Source organism: Zonotrichia leucophrys, chromosome 3 (genome assembly GCF_028769735.1).
Source record: "Zonotrichia leucophrys gambelii isolate GWCS_2022_RI chromosome 3, RI_Zleu_2.0, whole genome shotgun sequence".
Taxonomy (NCBI): domain Eukaryota; kingdom Metazoa; phylum Chordata; class Aves; order Passeriformes; family Passerellidae; genus Zonotrichia; species Zonotrichia leucophrys.
The window spans coordinates 69,880,858-69,897,972 of record NC_088172.1 but is presented as its reverse complement, the minus strand read 5'-3'; the positions used below and the strand labels follow the sequence as shown (position 1 = coordinate 69,897,972).

General features: G+C 54.8%; 2 protein-coding genes across 5 annotated transcripts in view; one reads left to right on the top strand and one right to left on the bottom strand.

Annotated features, from left to right (window-relative positions):
- TJAP1 (tight junction associated protein 1) overlaps positions 1–7,176 on the top strand; it is a 40,149-nt gene extending 32,973 nt beyond the window's left edge. For all 4 annotated transcript variants that reach the window (XM_064708705.1, XM_064708707.1, XM_064708704.1 and 1 more), the window contains 3 exons: positions 628–735; positions 1,420–1,503; positions 3,193–7,176. In XM_064708705.1, coding sequence (XP_064564775.1) covers positions 628–735; positions 1,420–1,503; positions 3,193–4,509 — 1,509 coding nt within the window. In that variant the 3' untranslated portion in view covers positions 4,510–7,176. The remainder of the gene's footprint in view (positions 1–627; positions 736–1,419; positions 1,504–3,192) is intronic.
- Positions 7,177–8,433: 1,257 nt separating this feature from the next.
- On the bottom strand, positions 8,434–14,776 carry LRRC73 (leucine rich repeat containing 73). Its single transcript, XM_064708711.1, has 6 exons — positions 14,269–14,776; positions 13,643–13,803; positions 12,466–12,588; positions 11,192–11,292; positions 10,443–10,626; positions 8,434–8,853 (listed from the first exon to the last, which is right to left on the bottom strand). Exons 1-6 carry the CDS (start codon positions 14,538–14,540, stop codon positions 8,783–8,785), a joined length of 912 nt encoding a protein of 303 aa, XP_064564781.1. The 5' UTR covers positions 14,541–14,776; the 3' UTR covers positions 8,434–8,782.
- Positions 14,777–17,115: the final 2,339 nt, after the last annotated feature.

Below are 17,115 nucleotides of genomic sequence, written 5' to 3'. Positions count from 1 at the left end.
CCCCTTTGCTGTTACATCTGAGTCTCTGGCAGCCCTCTACCTGAACTGTTAGGGAGTCTGAAGAGGCAAGGTTCCCTGCTTTATGGAGGACATCGGCTGAACTTCAAATGGAGCCATGAGTCCTTTTACTTACTAGAGCAAGGCTTAAACTCTTGCGAGATGGTGCCTCCCCCCTTTTGTCCATTCAGTATTGACTGTTGGATCTTTTCAGGCAATATTCTTGTTTTGGTTTCCCCAGGAAGGAGGACTGGGTGTCCCAATCTCAGAGGTCTTTGCTTTCAGTGGCAGGTTGGGATTGATTGCTCAAAACCACTAGCTTTTTGTGAGGCACCATGGGAACCAGGGACAGAGAGAAAACATGCTGATGCTGCAAGAAGAGATACTGCATTAAGGAGGTTCTGACTCAACCTCTTGTCTCTGTAGCTAGCAGAGCAGCTGGTCCCATTTGGCTTCTGGAATCACCTTCCTTTGAAGAGGGTTGTCTCCCTTGTCTGTCTGTCTGTCTATCTGTCTGGAAGTTTTTTGTATCCCAGCTGAACATGTCATTGTGCTATGCTTGGGCTGAGGTGGGTGGTAAAGCCAGGTTCTGTGCTAGGAAGTTTTAAACCTGGTATTCTTGCATCCCAGATTAAAAAGGCGGAAATGGACCGCAAGACGCTGGACTGGGAGATTGTAGAGCTCACTAATAAATTGCTTGATGCCAAAACCACCATCAATAAGCTGGAGGAACTCAATGTAAGTGTTATTCTGCAAATGGCTGTGAAAGTGTGGGAGGTGTGGACTTCTCCTTTTGTCCAAAGGCATTAGTGTAAAGGAGCACATGAATGACTCCATTGTGTATGGAAGTGCAGGAGCTGTACAGGATAGCAGGGACAGACAGACAGAAGAGGGTCTGAGGGGTAGAACAGGGAAGAATGGATCTTCAAGTTTGATGTATTTGCTCTTTTAAGCTTAGGGTTTGACTTGAGTCTGGGCTGTACCTAAGGAGGGGTCATTCACTCCAGAGCTAGGAGGGAGTTGATGCCTTTTCTACACCATTAATATAAAAGTTCCTGGATCCAGTGCTTGTCTCTATTAACAGCTCTCAACTCCTTCCAGTCTGTTTGCATCATTAGATATAGCTGAACTGTGGGATGGGAGAGAAAAGGTGGGATTTTGGGGATGGTTAAAATCCCCAGAGGGTGTGGGGCTTGATACGCTGACAGAGGATATGCCGGGAACAAGGACTAGAGTTGAAAGGGCTGAGTTGTACCAAAATACATAAAAGTATGGGGAGAAGGGAATGGCAGTGCCCTCATGAAGGATTCATCAGATGCCTCTTCTGGCTTCTGTTCAAACGGTATCTGGTCAGTTGGTGCCTTTTTGGGTCAGAGTTTGGGTGAGCTTGACAGTATTGCACACCTGTGCCCTCTGTTGCAGGAACGCTATCGACAGGACTGTAACCTTGCAGTACAGCTGCTCAAGTGTAACAAGTCGCACTTCAGGAACCACAAGTTTGCTGATGTGAGTAGTAATCCTGCTGAGGTGGGGAAGCAGGGCTTGTGGGCTTTGACTGCATTTTGCTTTCTCCAGCTTTCTCCACAGGGCTGCTGGCCTCTCATCCTTCAGTCTCAGAGGTGGGGGGAGGTTCTTGTTCCCACTCCCACTGAGAAGGCAGCACAGAGCTTCTGCCAGCTCCTCTTTCATGAGAGCTTCATTTCACAGTTCAGCCAGGAGCTGTTATAAAAAGCACAATAACCTTGAACTTGATAGTCTGCTGGGTGCATGCTGGTAGCTGGCAGGAGGACAGACCTCTCTCTTGCTCTGCTCCATTTTTTTTCCTTCCTCTCGTGGCCACATGGAAGGGTCATACTGCTCATAAGAAGCAGCAGTAGTCTGACCCGATGACACTTACTCTCTGAGGAAAAAATGTGTGAGGGTTTTCAGGGTTTTCTAGGCCCCCTGAGCAGGAGAAGCTGCTCAGAGGGCCTAGAAACTCACTGCCCCCTGTGGGGAGGGATGAGGGTGCAGGCAGCTCGGCTCATCCTGCTCTCATCTCCTTTCACATTAGTAGCATCAGTTCTTTGGTTGAAAGTATTGTCCAGGCCCTTAGCCCAGCTCGCTCTTTGCCGTACCTCTAGTCTCTGTCCCTTCTTGTGTTCCTCTCAGCAAAACTACATGCTTGTCTTTTTTAAATTAGCCGGTGACCACTTTGTCACCCTCCCCCATTGTGTCTCAAATTAGCACTCTTGAGGTCAGTGTATCAGTTACTGCTGGGGTAACCTTGACCTCTCTCCCAGCTGTCCCCCCTCTCTGGAGCTTTTGAATTCTGCCCCCCAAAGCACTGTGTTCCACATGGCTGCCACTGGAGGGGGGTTGGTGCTGAGCAGCTGTGCACACAGCCTGCCTCACAGCCAGCTGTTGTTATGCAGTGTGCCTTGCATGCCCAGATGTGGTTGCAGTTTCCTTCTGTGATGGGACAGACCTCGCTGTGCCACTGAGTGGCTTGGGGACCGCCGCTCTCTGTGCTTCGCTTGCCTGTGGTGACCCAGGTGAGGGCAGCTTGGCAGAGCAGTGGGGAGAGCCATAGTGCCCATTTGTAGGATGAGGGGTAGTGCTTACCCCCAGTGAGACTCCAGTCCAGCAACTTTGGTAATAAGCCCTGTGTTTGTCTCTCTGAAATGGAGAGAGTGAGGGAGCGGGGTGATGTGTTGGAGTTGGTAGGAACACAGGAAGGCATCGATCCTGGTCTGTGGGCAGGCTGCCAAGGCAACATGGCTGCAATTATGCATTCAGGGAGCACTGTGGATCTCGGCAGCGGGGGCTGTACAGTCACTTCTGTGCAACCACCCGCTGATTTTCCACAGATCAATAGACTCCTTCCTAGCATGTGCTGGCTGGGCCTTTTCTCTGTGCTCACAGGCATGTGAGATTGAGCCCATGTGCTGTCTTTACCTGTTTGCTTTGCCACATGGGGCCTGTGAACCGTGGCCTAGAAGCATGGCTGCTGTGACAGCCAGAGAGCCTTGTAAGTCACTCATGGGGCAGGTTTGCTTTGAAAAAAGATACCCTTCTGAAGGCAAGGTAGGTGAATGTTAGGGTGAAGATAATGACTGCAAAATACACATGTAGGTTGGTTGGAAAAGGCAGATTATATGAAACTAAATTACTTGCATAGCAGCCCCCTTCTAATGTAATTTTCCTTCTCCCTAGCTTCCCTATGAGCTGCAGGACATGGTGAATAAGCATTTGCACAGCGCACAGGAGTCTGCAGGCCCTGGCCAAGAGGCAGCCCACACCTTGGCTCCGTCTGATGTTGTGCCCACCTCAGTCATCGCCAGAGTCTTGGAGAAACCAGAATCTCTGGTTCTGAATTCAGCCAAGTCTAGCAGTGGCAGCTGTCCCATGGCTGAGGATGTCTTTGTGCATGTGGACATGAGCGGAGCCCTTCCTGATGCCTGCAACAGTGCAGGGCAGATGGGGAAGGAGGGAGGAGATGCAGGGAAACAGCAGAATGGTGGCTGCAAGCCACAGAGTAGTGTGGAAAGTGTGCCTGAGGAGGTGCCTGCCTTTGAGAAGCTAAGCCCATACCCTACTCCCTCACCTCCCCATCCTATGTACCCAGGGCGCAAAGTGATCGAGTTCTCTGAGGACAAGGTAAGGATCCCGAAGAACAGCCCCCTGCCCAACTGTACGTATGCTACACGCCAGGCCATCTCCCTCAGCCTGGTGCAGAGCGAAGATGAGAGCTGCGACAGGCACCGGACGCTCCCCAGCAGCCCCGCTTCCGAAGGGCACCGTTCAGCCTCCAGCTGTTCCTGCCAGCAGTCCCCCAAAGCAGCCAGGGCTCACGGCTCTTCCCAGAGCAGCCCATTCAGCAGCCCTCCCCAAATCCCGAGCGCCTTTGCCAGCTCTGCCAGCTCTGAGGAGGACCTGCTGGCTAACTGGCAGCGAATGTTTGTGGATAAGGCGCCCCCCACCTCAGAGCGAGTGCTGATGAACCGCACGGCTTTCAGCCGTGACACGGCCCCCGAGCTCCAGAAGAGGTTCAGCCGCTCCATGCAGGAGCTGGGTAGGGCAGCCTCAGCTTACTCGGATGGTGAGGAGTCTGCACAGAGCTGCAGCTGGACCGTGAGCCGCGACTCGAGCGTGGACACAGACAGCACCGAGTCCCGAGCCCGCAGGAGCCATTTCTCCTCAGACTATGGTACAGATTTCTCCCAGGATGAAGCCCAGAAGCTGTTGCTTGAAAGTGGTGGAGGCACTGCTGAGCCTGAAAGCCCCTCACCAGAGAAGCACAAGGACTATGTAGACCTTGGCTTGCCTGAGAGCCCAGCTGAGGAGAGAGAAATGCTGCTCCAGGGAAACAAGGAGAGCAGCCAAGGAGGTGTCCAAGAGGAAAGCGGAGAAGGCAGGGTCAAGCCTCCTTTCAGTCGGCCGCACCGCAGCCCCAAGAGGATGGGAGTGCACCACTTACATCGCAAAGACAGTCTGACACAAGCCCAGGAACAGGGCAACCTTCTCAGCTGAGGCACAGCAAGAAGCAGCCATGCTTAACGGAGCTGTGGAATGTCCCCATCAGTCCACCTGAGGGAGAAGACTCCCTTAGTACCCTCCTCCCAGGGGAAATCTGCTCTGAGGTTTTATATTTATTCTCTTCTTTTGCTACCTGGAAGAGCTGGGATCTCCCTTCCCTGGCACCTCAGGCCCTCAGTACAAGCACACGCAGTGTGCAGAAGCACACCCACTGCCCCGACACACTCACAGCTCTCTTCACAGCCTCACACTGGTGCCTGTACCAGAGCTAGTTCTTGGTACCCCTTGTCCTGGTGCCTGTGCCTCTTTTTGCTCTCATCCCCCTTCCCACTCAGGTACCTGAGGCTCTGGGTGCTCTCTTGTTGTTTCCCCGCAGCTGCTCTGCTCTCTTTTAACTTGTGCCAACAGGGCAGAGTGCCTGTGTGGTGGTGTCTGATTCCCTGGGAGCCCCAGCGGCTGTGAGCAGGGCACGGGGACTCTCCCAGCAGATGGCTGTGTGCCGTGGGGATGAGCTGGGATTGCTGGTGTCTCCTTTTCCTCCTGGTTTTGTTTTCCCCAGCCACCCACTTGGTGGGTCTTCAGAATCTGCCTCTGCAGGTCGCTGTCGTGTGTCTCCATGGCTGGGCTCGGCACCTGGTCCCCACGGAAGCCGTGCGCAGGGGCTGGTGCTGTGCTGTGGGGCACGGGTGCTGCTTGCTGAGGTGGTTTGGGGAGGCAGTGCCTGCTGGGCTCTGGGGTTTGTGTTTTTGTGTCTCCTCCCTCACACCTCTTCCCCTGTTCTCTGTGCTGTTGTTTTGTTTGAACGGTGCTGATGCTTTGCTCTTGGGTGGGCTTCTTTCTTCCTTCCAAGCCTTTGGTTTTGGGGTGTATTGTTTTATTTTTCCCCCACCCCGCATAAACAGACACAGCCGTTGGCAGCCGGTCTGATGCCTGCACTGAGGGTGTGTGGAGGAGTCTCAGCTATCAGAGCTGCACTTCCCTCTGATCCTGGCCTCCAGCCTGCAGAAACCCCTCCAGATTTAAGAACAAGGTTTTGCCCCAGGCAAGCAAGGCGTGAAGGATGCTACCGGATTTTCTGGGAAGGGCTTGGTGCAGGGCCAGCAGGGATGCGAGGGCAGCGTGCTGCAGAGCTGCTCCCTGCAGATGCACTACCTCATGGTTCGGCAGCAGCCCTTCACCAGGGCTCCTTGCACGGCCCCTTCTCTGGGGGCTCCAGGCTCTGGGGCCTCCCTTCCTGGCTAGGGCTCTCTGCGTGTTTTTCCTAGCGTAGTGTGATACTGTGTGACTTTTCTTCTCAGTCTTGTGTGCTCAGTGTCTTGTTGGGGGGGAGGGAAGGGGAGAGGTCTGTAGATGTAGGTATTTTTTTGAGGGCTTACAAAGCCCGGGCCTCCTGTTTTAATTTTGTCCTGTGCCCTTGTCTGTCTGGTGTTTCTTGGTTTCCATGGGAGTGCAGGGCAGAGAACAGCCCAGTTCCCTTCACCATAGCCCCTTCAACCCTGCCCTCAGCCTGCTGTCTGGTTTTTGAGTTGGGTTTGTGTTGTCCTCTCACCCTACACCATGCGGGCTCTTCATTGGGCTGGAGGAGAGCATCCTTCTCTCCAGGAGGGAGCATCTGTTCATATGCTTGCATCAAGATTTGCAGCCTAGAGCTGTCTGGGGGCCTGCTCCCCTCCCCAAACCCCTGTCTCTGGAAAGGGCTTGCAGCTTGTAGCTGGGGCCAGCCAGGGCTTCAGCTTGGGCCTGGAGGCTCCAGGGCCAGTGAAGGGGAGCTGCAGGCCTCTGGCAAGCTGTGTAGGTTGTTTTATGTACCCTGGGCAGAGCTGCTGCCTGTTTCCCACTCACCTTGTTTCCCACCTGGAACAGTTGTAGAGTTGGATGCCACCCTCTGGTGGGGAAGTGGGACTCAGTATTTCACTGCAGTGTTTTGCTGTGCAGACAGGCTGAGAGTGGGAGCCTCCTCTGAGCCTGCAGTGTGTTAATCTCCCTGTCCCAGCTGTGGAGGGTCAGGGGGTTGTCCTTGTGTTTGCCACCATCAGCCACTCCACTGCTGCATTTCTTTTGTTCTTCTGCAGCACTGCTGAGGGTTTGCATCTGCAGCAGCTGTCAGATCCTGCCTCACAGATGTCACCTGGGGTTGGCTGCTCACTGAGTGAGCTGCTCTGGCTCTGAGCCTGCTGCTGGCCTGCAGTGGGGGAGGCATTGCCCACCAGGGCTCAGCCCCAACTCCCCTGAATCCTGGCATGCTGGGCAGTGGACAGAACTCTTTTGCTGAGGCAGCTGCTGCTGATGGTGGTGCTGAACAGAGTTGGCTTCGCTCTGCTTTTGGTCAAGGTAGACTGAAAAGCAAAACAGTGAAGGGGAGGGGTGGCAAAGGTATGCCCACCACCTCGCCAGACACCTGTGCTCTGCAGCATTAGGATGCTGGCAGAGCTTGAGGGGGACTGGTGGCCTCAAGCAGCAGCAGAGCTCTCTCTCGACCTGTGGGCATTGTGTCCTCTGCACTCCTGCCCACCTCCAGCAGTATTGGCTCTGGGGCCTTGAGCCCATCTGAGTTCCAGTGTCCCAACTCCAGACTGTTAATCTGTAACTAATGTGGGGTTTTTTCTGAGATTTTCAAACTGATGTATATTTTAAGAACAGAAATAAACTATTTTAAAAGTAGATGGCAATGGCTATATTGTACTTGGTAGTAACTAAGACCTGGACTGGAATGATCCTGAGCATGTGAAGGTGTAGAGCTACCTACTCATGGTACAGTGTCCCAAGTTTGTTGAACTGTGTGTGCCACCCATTGTCTCGTCCAGGGAGAGCGATCCTGTGAGCTGGTGCTGTAAGCACCCCTCAGTGTTACTTGGAAGATTCTGCCGACCCCATTTCACATAATTTGCTGGCTGTACCGGCTGGTCTGCCAACCTCCACATTCTCATCTACCATAGGATAAGGTGTAGCTAATCCTTTTAATAGCTGTTGGTTTTCTTGGAGTCCCAGCTTTTGGAGTCGTCTGAGAGTACCACTTCACTTCAGAAACCACATACCATACCCCCTTGCTGGGGTTCCTAAGAGGTTTATAGTTCTACATTGAGTATTTTGTGTGAGGAGGGAGGATTGGGGATGACTGGACATACCCCAGTCAGGAAGCCTTCCAAACATGAGGCAGAGTGTTCCTGCAGGATGCTGATACAGACAATTGGAAGTGTTTCCTTTTCATGTTGAAGGGTGCTGCAGAGGTCACAGGGCTGTGATGAATTTTCCTCCGTCTCCCAAGTTAGCCTGTGCCTTTCTGAGCTGGCTACATGCAAGCCTAACACTAGAAAGAGTGTCTTGTTTCTTTGTCCCCGTAATTAATGATTTTATTCCTTGTTCCCTTGAGTAGCAGCTGCTACCACAATTTAATCTTCCAGCCTAATCTGAGCCTTGAAACACGATCTTCCTTGTCAGCAAGGGACGCCTGGCAAAGCACAGGCAGCGCAACCCACGGTGCTGCTGCGGGCTGAAGCCTTCACCGGGGTGTGCACGGCTGGTGTCAAGCTCCCTGCAGAGCTAGATTAGCCCAGCCCGCTTCCTTCTGGCCCGAGGGAGGGCCTGGGGGACAGAAAATTGGACTGTCACCGACCTGTCCCCAGGGCCGACACCGAGTCGGGAGGCGCGGCAGAGCCGTGAGGCGGCGGGCGCGGGGCTGGCGCCCCCTACCGGCGCTCCGGGCCCGCGGCTCCTGGCCTGGCCGGGCCCACAGCGCCTGCCCGCGCCTGGCACCTGCCGGTAGCTGTGGGCAGCTCCCAGACCCTGCCCGTCCCTGCCGGTAGCTGTCGGCACCCCCCAGACCCTGCCGCTCTCTGCCCGTGCCAACTGGTCCCGGCCCGTCCCTGCCGGCGCCCGCCCTCCCTGGGTCGCACAGTGGCGGAAGCGGACGCTGCCGAGTGGTGCCACCACATCTGTGACCTTTATAAAAGTCTCACCGCGACAGCAGTACAAGCGATAGAAAGGACATCTCTTATACACATCTGAATAAATACAACCAGCGCCCTGCGGGCGCAGCCGGGCGTGGGGGTGGCAGGGCGGCGTGAGCTACACATGCGGCGACGGGGACAATCACAAGCGGCCGACGAGGCGTGTGAGGACGCAGAGACGTGTGTGGAGACTCGCTCAGAGCCCAGGGAAGGCATCGGCAGGAGGTGAGATGTGTGACAGGAGGGCTGGGGAGCCCAGCCGAGGCTGGGGCTGGCGGTGCACGGCACTCCCCTCGGCAGAAGCAGGCAGGGTAGCCCAGCTACATTTCTGTTTCTGCTAAGAGGCTGTCACCGAGGCCTGATGTCATCAGGACCATCTGGGAGCTGGAATCTGTGTGGAGAGAGGGAGAGAACCATGAGCCGTTCGGGCTGCCGGAGAGCGCTGGGCTGTACTCCAGATCCAGAGGTGAGGATGAGGAATTAAAACACAGCAGGGTGGGAAGAAAACTGCTGAGAGAAGTGGGAGATTAAGTAGGAGCTAGGCCTGCTCTGGCTACACAGCAGAACAGAATCGATTTTTGGGGAGAGGGAGAAAGCACCGACAGCAGCAAAAGGCCAGAGGAACATCAGGTCTGAGTACCCCGACACGCAGGTGATCCTGGTTGCACAGGCCCAGCCGTGCCCTCACCCAACCCTGCACAGGCCTTTGAATCTGCACTCATCGGGTGTTTCTCAGCAGAGAGACAGTGTCCAGGTGGGGCAGGCTTCAGGCTGTGAGCCAGCCAACGCCACACAGGGTGGTGGTGTTGCCTTCCCAGGAGCAGGGAATGCTGTGGGCAATCAGCCATGTTACAGCAGCAGAGGCCTGGAAATACTGACTTTCTGCACTGCATGAATGGAGGGTTTGTGCAGCCCTCCCCTGCCAGCCTCGGGGAGGTGAGGGCAGCTTGCTGGCTCTGCCATGGCTCAGAGCCACAGCCAGGAACATTGCGACTCTCCCCACAGCAAGTGAATCAACTGCAAGGAGAATGGGCCTGCATAGCAAGTAAGAAACTTAGCAGGGTACCAGTTTCCCATCCAGAAGCCTTTTGAAACTGAAAAAAACCCTGTTTTTTCCTGGGTGGAAGGGAGATCTCTTGTAGCAGTCCTGCACATTCAAAACTGCTGCAGGGGAATCTCTATTTCAGGAATCAATTTCTGTAAGCAAGATCCAAAACTTGGCCAAACTGTCACTAAATTATGGGTTTAATAGATGAGGATCCAGATGTTTTGAGGCTCAAGAATTGGTTGTGCTTGTCTACTGGTAGTCTGATATGAGAATTGTGAGGGGTGAAGGACAAATGAAGGTAAAAAAAAGCAAACCCTCAAACCAGCTGGATCACTAGGTAGGCATGACAAAATAGAGTATCATATATGCAAACTACACAGAACAGGCTAGTGCTATCTCTGTAATACACCTTTTTTCCATTACAAGCAACAGACAGACAGTGGCACCTGGCTAACCCTTCTACGTTTGGGATGTAGAGATGGGAACAGCTGATGCTGTGCGGATTGCAAAGAGGTTCTGGAAACAGTGAGGAATGACACAAGTTTTGGCTAGGATATCTGGCAAAGGCTCCCAAGATCTTTAATATTCCTGCCCTTGAGTTTTAAGACTTTGAGATTTCGTTCTGCAGCATCAGGAAAAAGCCTCAGAGGTGCCATTTCCACTCTTTGCAGCAGCCGCATTGTCCTTGGAGGCTGCCTTTCCTCCTGTGAGGAGAGAGGCGCAGCCAACGCTGGTTAACATGAAGGTCATGCCTGGAGGTGTATGTATTCCATGGAGGTTGCATGCATTCCATGGAGGTTTTATATATTCCAGTTCATGGGGAAAAGGGACATATGCATTCACCAACCCCACTGCAAGAGGCCAGTGCCACTGGAAACACCCGACACCTCAGGAGCCCCTCAGCTCCTGCCCCCCACTCCCAGAACTCTTACTGTTCTGGCAGATCCAGGGATTCTTCTCCCTGGCTGTGACTTCGTGGACCTCTGTCTCCTCCTCTTCCTCGCCCTCTGAGAGAAGATCAGAGATCTGCTGCTGCAGCTCAGGACTAATGTTGTTCTCTGCCAGGATGAGTGTCCGTAGGGCTGTGGGGTAATTCTCTACCATGTCCAGCAAGGTCTAGGGGGAGAGTAAGATAAGAAGGCTGACAAGCATCACAAGGGCTGAGCAGAAAGTGTCAGTACTTTGTCTCCCTGTGAATTCCAGCCCTCCTCTCCTTGCTTCTGCCTTCCCTTGACCTCCCTCATCAGGCTTTATGAGAGATTGAAGACTTCCCATCTTCCTGTGGGAAGAGCTGAGTTTGGATTTTCTGGCTCTGTCTAAAGAAGAAGGGACTGCTCTACACTGTTGCTGTCACACATCCAGGTCCATTCCCTCTTACCACTAGAAGCTGGAGATCTGAGAGTCTGTGCAACTGACACAACTGAACTGTGCAACTGAACCTTGGCCTGTGTTTGTCCATAGAGATTTAGTTCTGATTCTCAGCCAAAATTCCAACCTAATTTCTTCCAAGAAAAGAGCCAGGGAAAAGCAAGAAGCCCCCTGGGTGCAGGGAGGGGAGGGGGTGCATGTGGACTCCAGGGTGTGGTTGGAGGCAGGTGTGGGTCCTGGGGCCTCTGCAGACACCCCAGCCCTGGGCCCTTGAGGTGTTGGTGATGCTGCAGGGTAACTCTGAATTGCTCACCTGAGCTGACTGGTTGGTAAGTCCTGTTCCCTCCAAGTCCAGCACTTCGAGGGTTCGGCTGGAGGCCACAGCCACAGCGAGCATCCCGGCTACCTGGTCACCTGTGGGAGGAGCACAGCAGGGCTGTCAGCAGTGCCTGCCTCCCCTCTGTAATGCCACATGCTCTCATGAGGCTGCCATGGGAACATCCTCTGAGTATTTCTGCCATCAGACAACCTTCTAAATCTGTTCCCTCATGGTGGGAAAAAAGCTGTTAATGGAGAAAAGGGACAAGGAAAGTTGTGCCATTTTGTGGTTATGGGAGCAGTCACTGATTATCAGGGGAACACTGTGAGATTGGTTTGATTCCCCAAAGAACCATATCTCCCCAAATCTCCTTCCTACTCAAGGAGGCAAGGGCCTTTAACAGTCCCTGTAAGGGCATCCCAGAGACAGAATAGGAGCTGAATACTTCAGCCTAGGGAAAGGCTGGAGTCAGACAGAGGACTCTGCACCAGCTGGCAGACTGCCTCCCTGGAAAGGGGGTAGACTTTGATGGGGGATGCAGCAGGATGAGGAGCATTGAAAATTGATGTTGGTGAAGAGACAAGACTCCAGAATGTGTTCTGACATTCTCTGTCGCGTGTCAAGATGCCATACAACTGTGACACCTTCTCTTGGAACAAAACCCAGCCTGCTGTCAAGTAACACCTGGGGCTTTTCCTGTCCAAGAGGAGGTACCTGGTCAGAGAAGAGGGCCTGGGGGAGGCTCTGCTGGCAGACAGGTTGAGGAGGGGAGTGTCATCCTGATGCTCAGGCACGGCCCGATCTCCTCCTCGCCACCTTGCAGCAGAGCAGGAGAGAGTTTGTTTCTATGGCAACGAGTGCCAGGCTCTCCTCCTCCTCCTCCCTGCTCCCCCAGGAAGACGAAGGGGGGAGCGCGGGGACATACTGCATCTGCCAAGCCAGCTTCAGCGCCCAGGGCTTCAGGGAAGAGGGAGACATGGAGGGTCAAACGTGACGACAAAGGCAGTGGAGTGGGCAAGGCACAGCCTCCTTTCTGCCCACAGGGCATGTGGCCACCTCATACGAGCAGAGCAGTGACTGTGGCTTCTCCTAGAGCTGAAGGTGCCTGGCAGGGTGAACTTGCTGCTGGGGACCGGAGGGCACCTATGCAAGGAGCTGCCCCATCCGGCTCTACCACCTTTCCAGAGCTTGCTCCCTGGCCCCCCCTGGTGCAGGTCACACAAACGCTGAGAGGCAGGAGTGCTCCTCCTGCCCGGCCCCCAGCTTACCTAGGGGGTTGTAGTCCAGGTTCAGCACACGGAGCTGTGAGCTGTGAGCCACTGCAATGGCCAGGCGTCCCCAGCCTTTACTTGTGATGCCTGGGTTGGCGCTCAGTGTCAGCTCTTTGAGGCCTGGAGAAGAGAGGGAAGCCAAACCAGAGCCTTAGGGTCCCCAAAGCAGTCACAGGAGGACTTGTTCAGCTCACCAGAAGAGCTTTGGCTTGTGTCCTCTGTACTCTGTAGGCTTTAAGGGCTTGGTTTGCTCTGACAACTGTCATGACATATTTCAGTGATCAGTGAAATATTTCACTGCCTTCAGCTGTGGCCCTTCATCTAACTGTGCTGCAACTGCCCCATTTATCTGCCCTCCCAACCTGCATCCTGCTTACCCTAAATAGCAAACACAATGGAAAACACAATGAAAACCAAGGGGTGTGTGAGACAACTGACTGGGCAAAGAAGGTGGCAGGAGGTGACAGGCTGGAGAGAGGATAACAGGGACAGTAGGCTCCAAAGCCTGCACCTGAGAGGGGTGGCCAGCAGAGATAACAGCATCAGTGGCATTGTGCACACACAGAGGAGGAGGTACTGGGAAAAGGTGGAAAGCACTTTGGAGAGTCAGAAGGAAGGAGTGGTATTACCTCAGCACATGCCAGCTCTCAGCTTGAGTGGGTCACTGACCTCACACCGCCAAAGATCATTCCCTGCTAAGACCTGAGTCTTGGCACGAAGGCTGTGACCATGCAACTACACACTCATGGAATGCACCACAAGCAGGGACAACTCCCAGGCCCTGATAATAAAGCTAGGTGCTGAGGTAGGGGCACACAGTATATTTATCTACAGTGATTATCAACACACAAATGCAAAATAATAAATTTCAAGTCCAAGCTGTCCTCTCCTCCAGTTTCAAATGCTGCTGACATGAACCAGAAGCAACCTGTTAGTCCCTGAGCTCCAAATTGCCAGCAGGACAGATCAGTAGCAGAAAGTCCAAACCTGCCCAAGGGAACCACTCGTCTATTGCTTGGCTTATCTGCTTTTCTTAAGTTAGGGGAAAGAAATCCTTAGCCCTGGCAAACCATAGAGCCTGCCTCCTCCAGGGCTGAGGATTTAGTGCTGCACGCATCTGACCTATGTGAAAGCTCCACCAGTCATTGAGCAGCCCACAGCCCCTGGTGCTTACCAGACTTGGCCCCATCAGGCGGCAGGAGCCCACAGATAAGGTTGATGCCTTCATCACCCAGCATGCAGTCTCCTAGATCCAGAGCCACCAGCGAGGGGTGGATGGAGAGAGCAGGGTTGAGGAGGGCCAAGCCTGCATCTGTCAGGGGACTCCCATGGAGGCTGTGCAGGTAAAAGGGAAAATTACTACAGAGCCTTCTTCCTGGGGGCTAACTAACCTGACAGGAAGGAAGAAGCAGACAAAATGAGGTGGATGACAAATACTAACCCCAAGTGGGCAAAAAGCTTTGGAAAGCCTCTGTCGCTAGGGTGGGCTGGCCGCTACGGTGGCCCTTCTCTCCGGGCCGGGACGAGGGGCGCAGGGGATGCCGGCGTTGTGGGGGCAGCCCCACAGGGGCTGGAGGACCGAGCCTGAGGCAGGGCCGTGCCCAGCCGGCGGGGGCAGAGGTGGCTCCCTCCCAGCCAGGTGACGGGCAGGGGCTTATCCTCCGCAGCATCAAGGGCATTTTCCCTCCGACAAGACTCAAATTCAGGGACTGGCCCCGAGCTGATAGTCCCCCGAAAGAGCCGTCCCCGCCCGGGAGAGGACCGGGACGCCCTCGGCAGCCCCCGCCGCACTGTACTCACAAGAGGGACTGAACGGAGCGGTTCGTCTTCAGGGCCTCGGCCAGCTGCTTGACGCGGTTGATGTTGGAGACGATGCCGAGGTTGAGGTTGAGCTGGGCGAGGGAGCGGGACTCGGCCACCCCGCGGCAGACGTGCCCGAAGTCCCGCTCGGAGAGCTGGCAGCCCCGCAGCGACAGCAGCCGCACCGAGTTCTCCCGCAGGCTCTCGCAGATGTCTCGAATCTCCGCCCCCGACAGCGTCTCCCCGGAGATCTGGATAGACCCCGGCAGCATCTTCCCCCGGCTGGGAGCGCCGCCGATCCCGGGGCCGCGCAGCCCGGGGCAGAGCCGGGGGAGAGCCGCGCTGCGCGCTTCGGGCCGGGGCGGGCAAAGCCGCCGCTGCTGCCGCCGCCGCTGCCGGGCAGTCCCGGCCCGGCCCACCGCGGCCCCGGGGGCGGCACCGCGCTGCCTCACCGGCGGCCGCCGGGCCGCCCCGCTCCGCCCGGCGGCGCGGTGTGACCCAGGGCAGCCATCGGCGGGGCTGATCCGCACCGGGACGCAGGGTCGCGCCGCCCCACAGCGCCGGGCGGGGGCCGGGCAGCGCCGCTGGGCCCCGCCCCGCTCCGCCCGCACCTGCCGGACCGCCCCGCCCCGCCTTCCCCGGCCGCCGCTCCCGGCCCTCCTCCCCGCCCGGCCAGCGCCTCCCCGCGCAACGCAGCAGGCGTGGAGGGAGGTCCGGCATCCCTCATCCCACCCCGGCATCCCGGGCCCCGACGCCGCTCAAAGCCTGCGAGGGGCGGCGGTACCGCCCGCTGGCACCTGCCCGCTGCCCTGAGGAGATGGGGGGCCAGGGCCGGCCGGGCTGGGTCCCCGACACTGGGGGCGCAGGAGGGGAGGGAGGGTGTCAGAAACACCTGGGAAAGGCTCTCCATGCCAGCCCTGCTCCCACCTGGGGAAAGGGGCCCAAGCCATTGGTGCACTCTGGGAGCTTGGTCCGAGAAACTGTGGTGTTCCATGGCTTCAGTTGCTTTTAATACTTAAACTCACTAAACCTGAATCCTTGAACCACAACTTAGTGGCGAGGTCAGTCTGATCTGCTCCTCATGGCCCAGAGCGTGCAAGAGCCAGTGCTTGGAGGCAGCTGCCTGGAGGTGAAAGTTGGAGGGCTGGGGAAGGACCACAAACTTCCTTATCTCTGAGCTCACAGCCTCTGCCCTCAGCCTGACCTGAGAGATATGGGGCACACCCCACCTCCTGCTAATTCACAGGTATGGATCACAGGGATTTGTCCCCTCTCTCCCCATTGAGTAACCCTGTACTTGGAGAGAAATAGGAAGCAGGGCCCCTGCGTTTTCAACTTCACTGAGCTGAAAAAGGAAGGCAGTGATGTGGAAATTAGGTTAAACCGCCTAAGTAGGCAGCTTTCTGCACGTAACTAATCTGGCTGCTGCATATAGCAGTGCTCAAATGAATTCCAGCCCAGTGGGTAACACTGGGACAAAACCAGGCTCCTTTGCTTGGTTTGCAGGCCAGGGCCCAGGAGAGGGGATGGAAAGGGAAGAGAAAAATAGGGTGTGAAGGGGGATATGGAGCACTTCTCCTCCATTGAAATGGAGGAGCAGATCACCTGAGCTGAGGATGCATGGTAGGTCCTGGCTAGGTAAGGGGAGCAGCAGCTTTAAGACTTCGGCTTAAGCTCCCAGTGTGGGTATCACCACGCCCTTTGAGCAATCCATGGCTGCTCTCTAGAGTATCTACACACACAGCCTCTTCTTTCTTTCCCTGTTGCACAGAGATGCATGACCTTGATACTGTTCTGCAAGATACACCAAGAACAGACCACTGGCCTCGCAATTCATCTGTGCTGCAATACAAGCAGCAGCTGCAAGCATCCAGACGTGGTACAGCTGTGGTGCTGTGGCTTTCAGAAAAGGAGCAGCTCATCTCTGAGGTCACGTTAAAAGACCCAGGTGAGAATGCAATCCTACGTATTGCAGGACGGTGAGGGACAGAAGACTGGGTTTCAGAGTTATAGGCAGGTGTAGCCAAGAAAATCCCAGCTGCTGCTATTGCATGCAGGTCAGCTAGAAGGCTACACTCAGACTCACCTCTCAATTACCTCCAGGCACTACTCAACCCACACTTTTTTAAACAGACTATTATTAGAGAGGTGCTCGGAGGAGAGCCCCTGGGACATGTCCCACTTCCATTGCAGCAGCAGTCCTGAAACATTGATGAAGATGCTCTAGTGCCTCTTCACTGCCTGTTGTCAGGAGCCAGAGCACATTGAGGAGACAAGTATCCCACCTACTTTATGCTCAATTCATTGAAAAAGTGGCACAGGAGCTAATGGTCCAAAGCTTTGGCTCACCAAACCTAATGCAGGGCTATGCAGAGGGGACTTTGGCAATGCTATTTTGTGTAGAATAGGTATTTCTTCCTTGTCACGTGCAGTTAGCCAGCAGGTATGAGGAAGGTCATTTATTGTTTACCTACCGGTGGCAGAAAGTGATGGCATTGAGAGTTAACACATAAACAGAGAAAAACAGTGGATGAACAGCAACTACAGTGAGAGTACACAGGAATACAAATGGGAGTAGAAAGAGCCTACCTGTAATCCAAAATCACAACTAAGGTGACCATTAGTGCAACAAGGATAGACTGTAAGAAGAGTTGGACACTCAGCTATTGCATAGGAGGAGGTCATAGATGCTTTAATATTAATTTTCAGCTTTAATATACAGCTGTCTCTTTCTAATCTGACAGCTTTATATGTTTGTTCCGTATTTAATAAAGAGGGGCTTACACAGAGCTACCTTTACCTCAAAAGTGGGAAATGATGAGTGGGTTATTTCAGATTTGCTGCAAG

What these genes read in the sequence shown, in the direction of transcription:
- LRRC73 (XM_064708711.1), bottom strand. Translation starts at nt 14,540, where the DNA reads ATGCTGCCGGGGTCTATCCAGATCTCCGGGGAGACGCTGTCGGGGGCG. An exon ending in CGCTCCGTTCAGTCCCTCTT is followed by an intron (nt 13,804 to 14,268) that starts GTGAGTACAGTG and finishes TTACCTGCACAG; the next exon opens with CCTCCATGGGAGTCCCCTGA. An exon ending in TCCCTGGATCTGCCAGAACA is followed by an intron (nt 8,854 to 10,442) that starts GTAAGAGTTCTG and finishes CTCTCCACACAG; the next exon opens with ATTCCAGCTCCCAGATGGTC.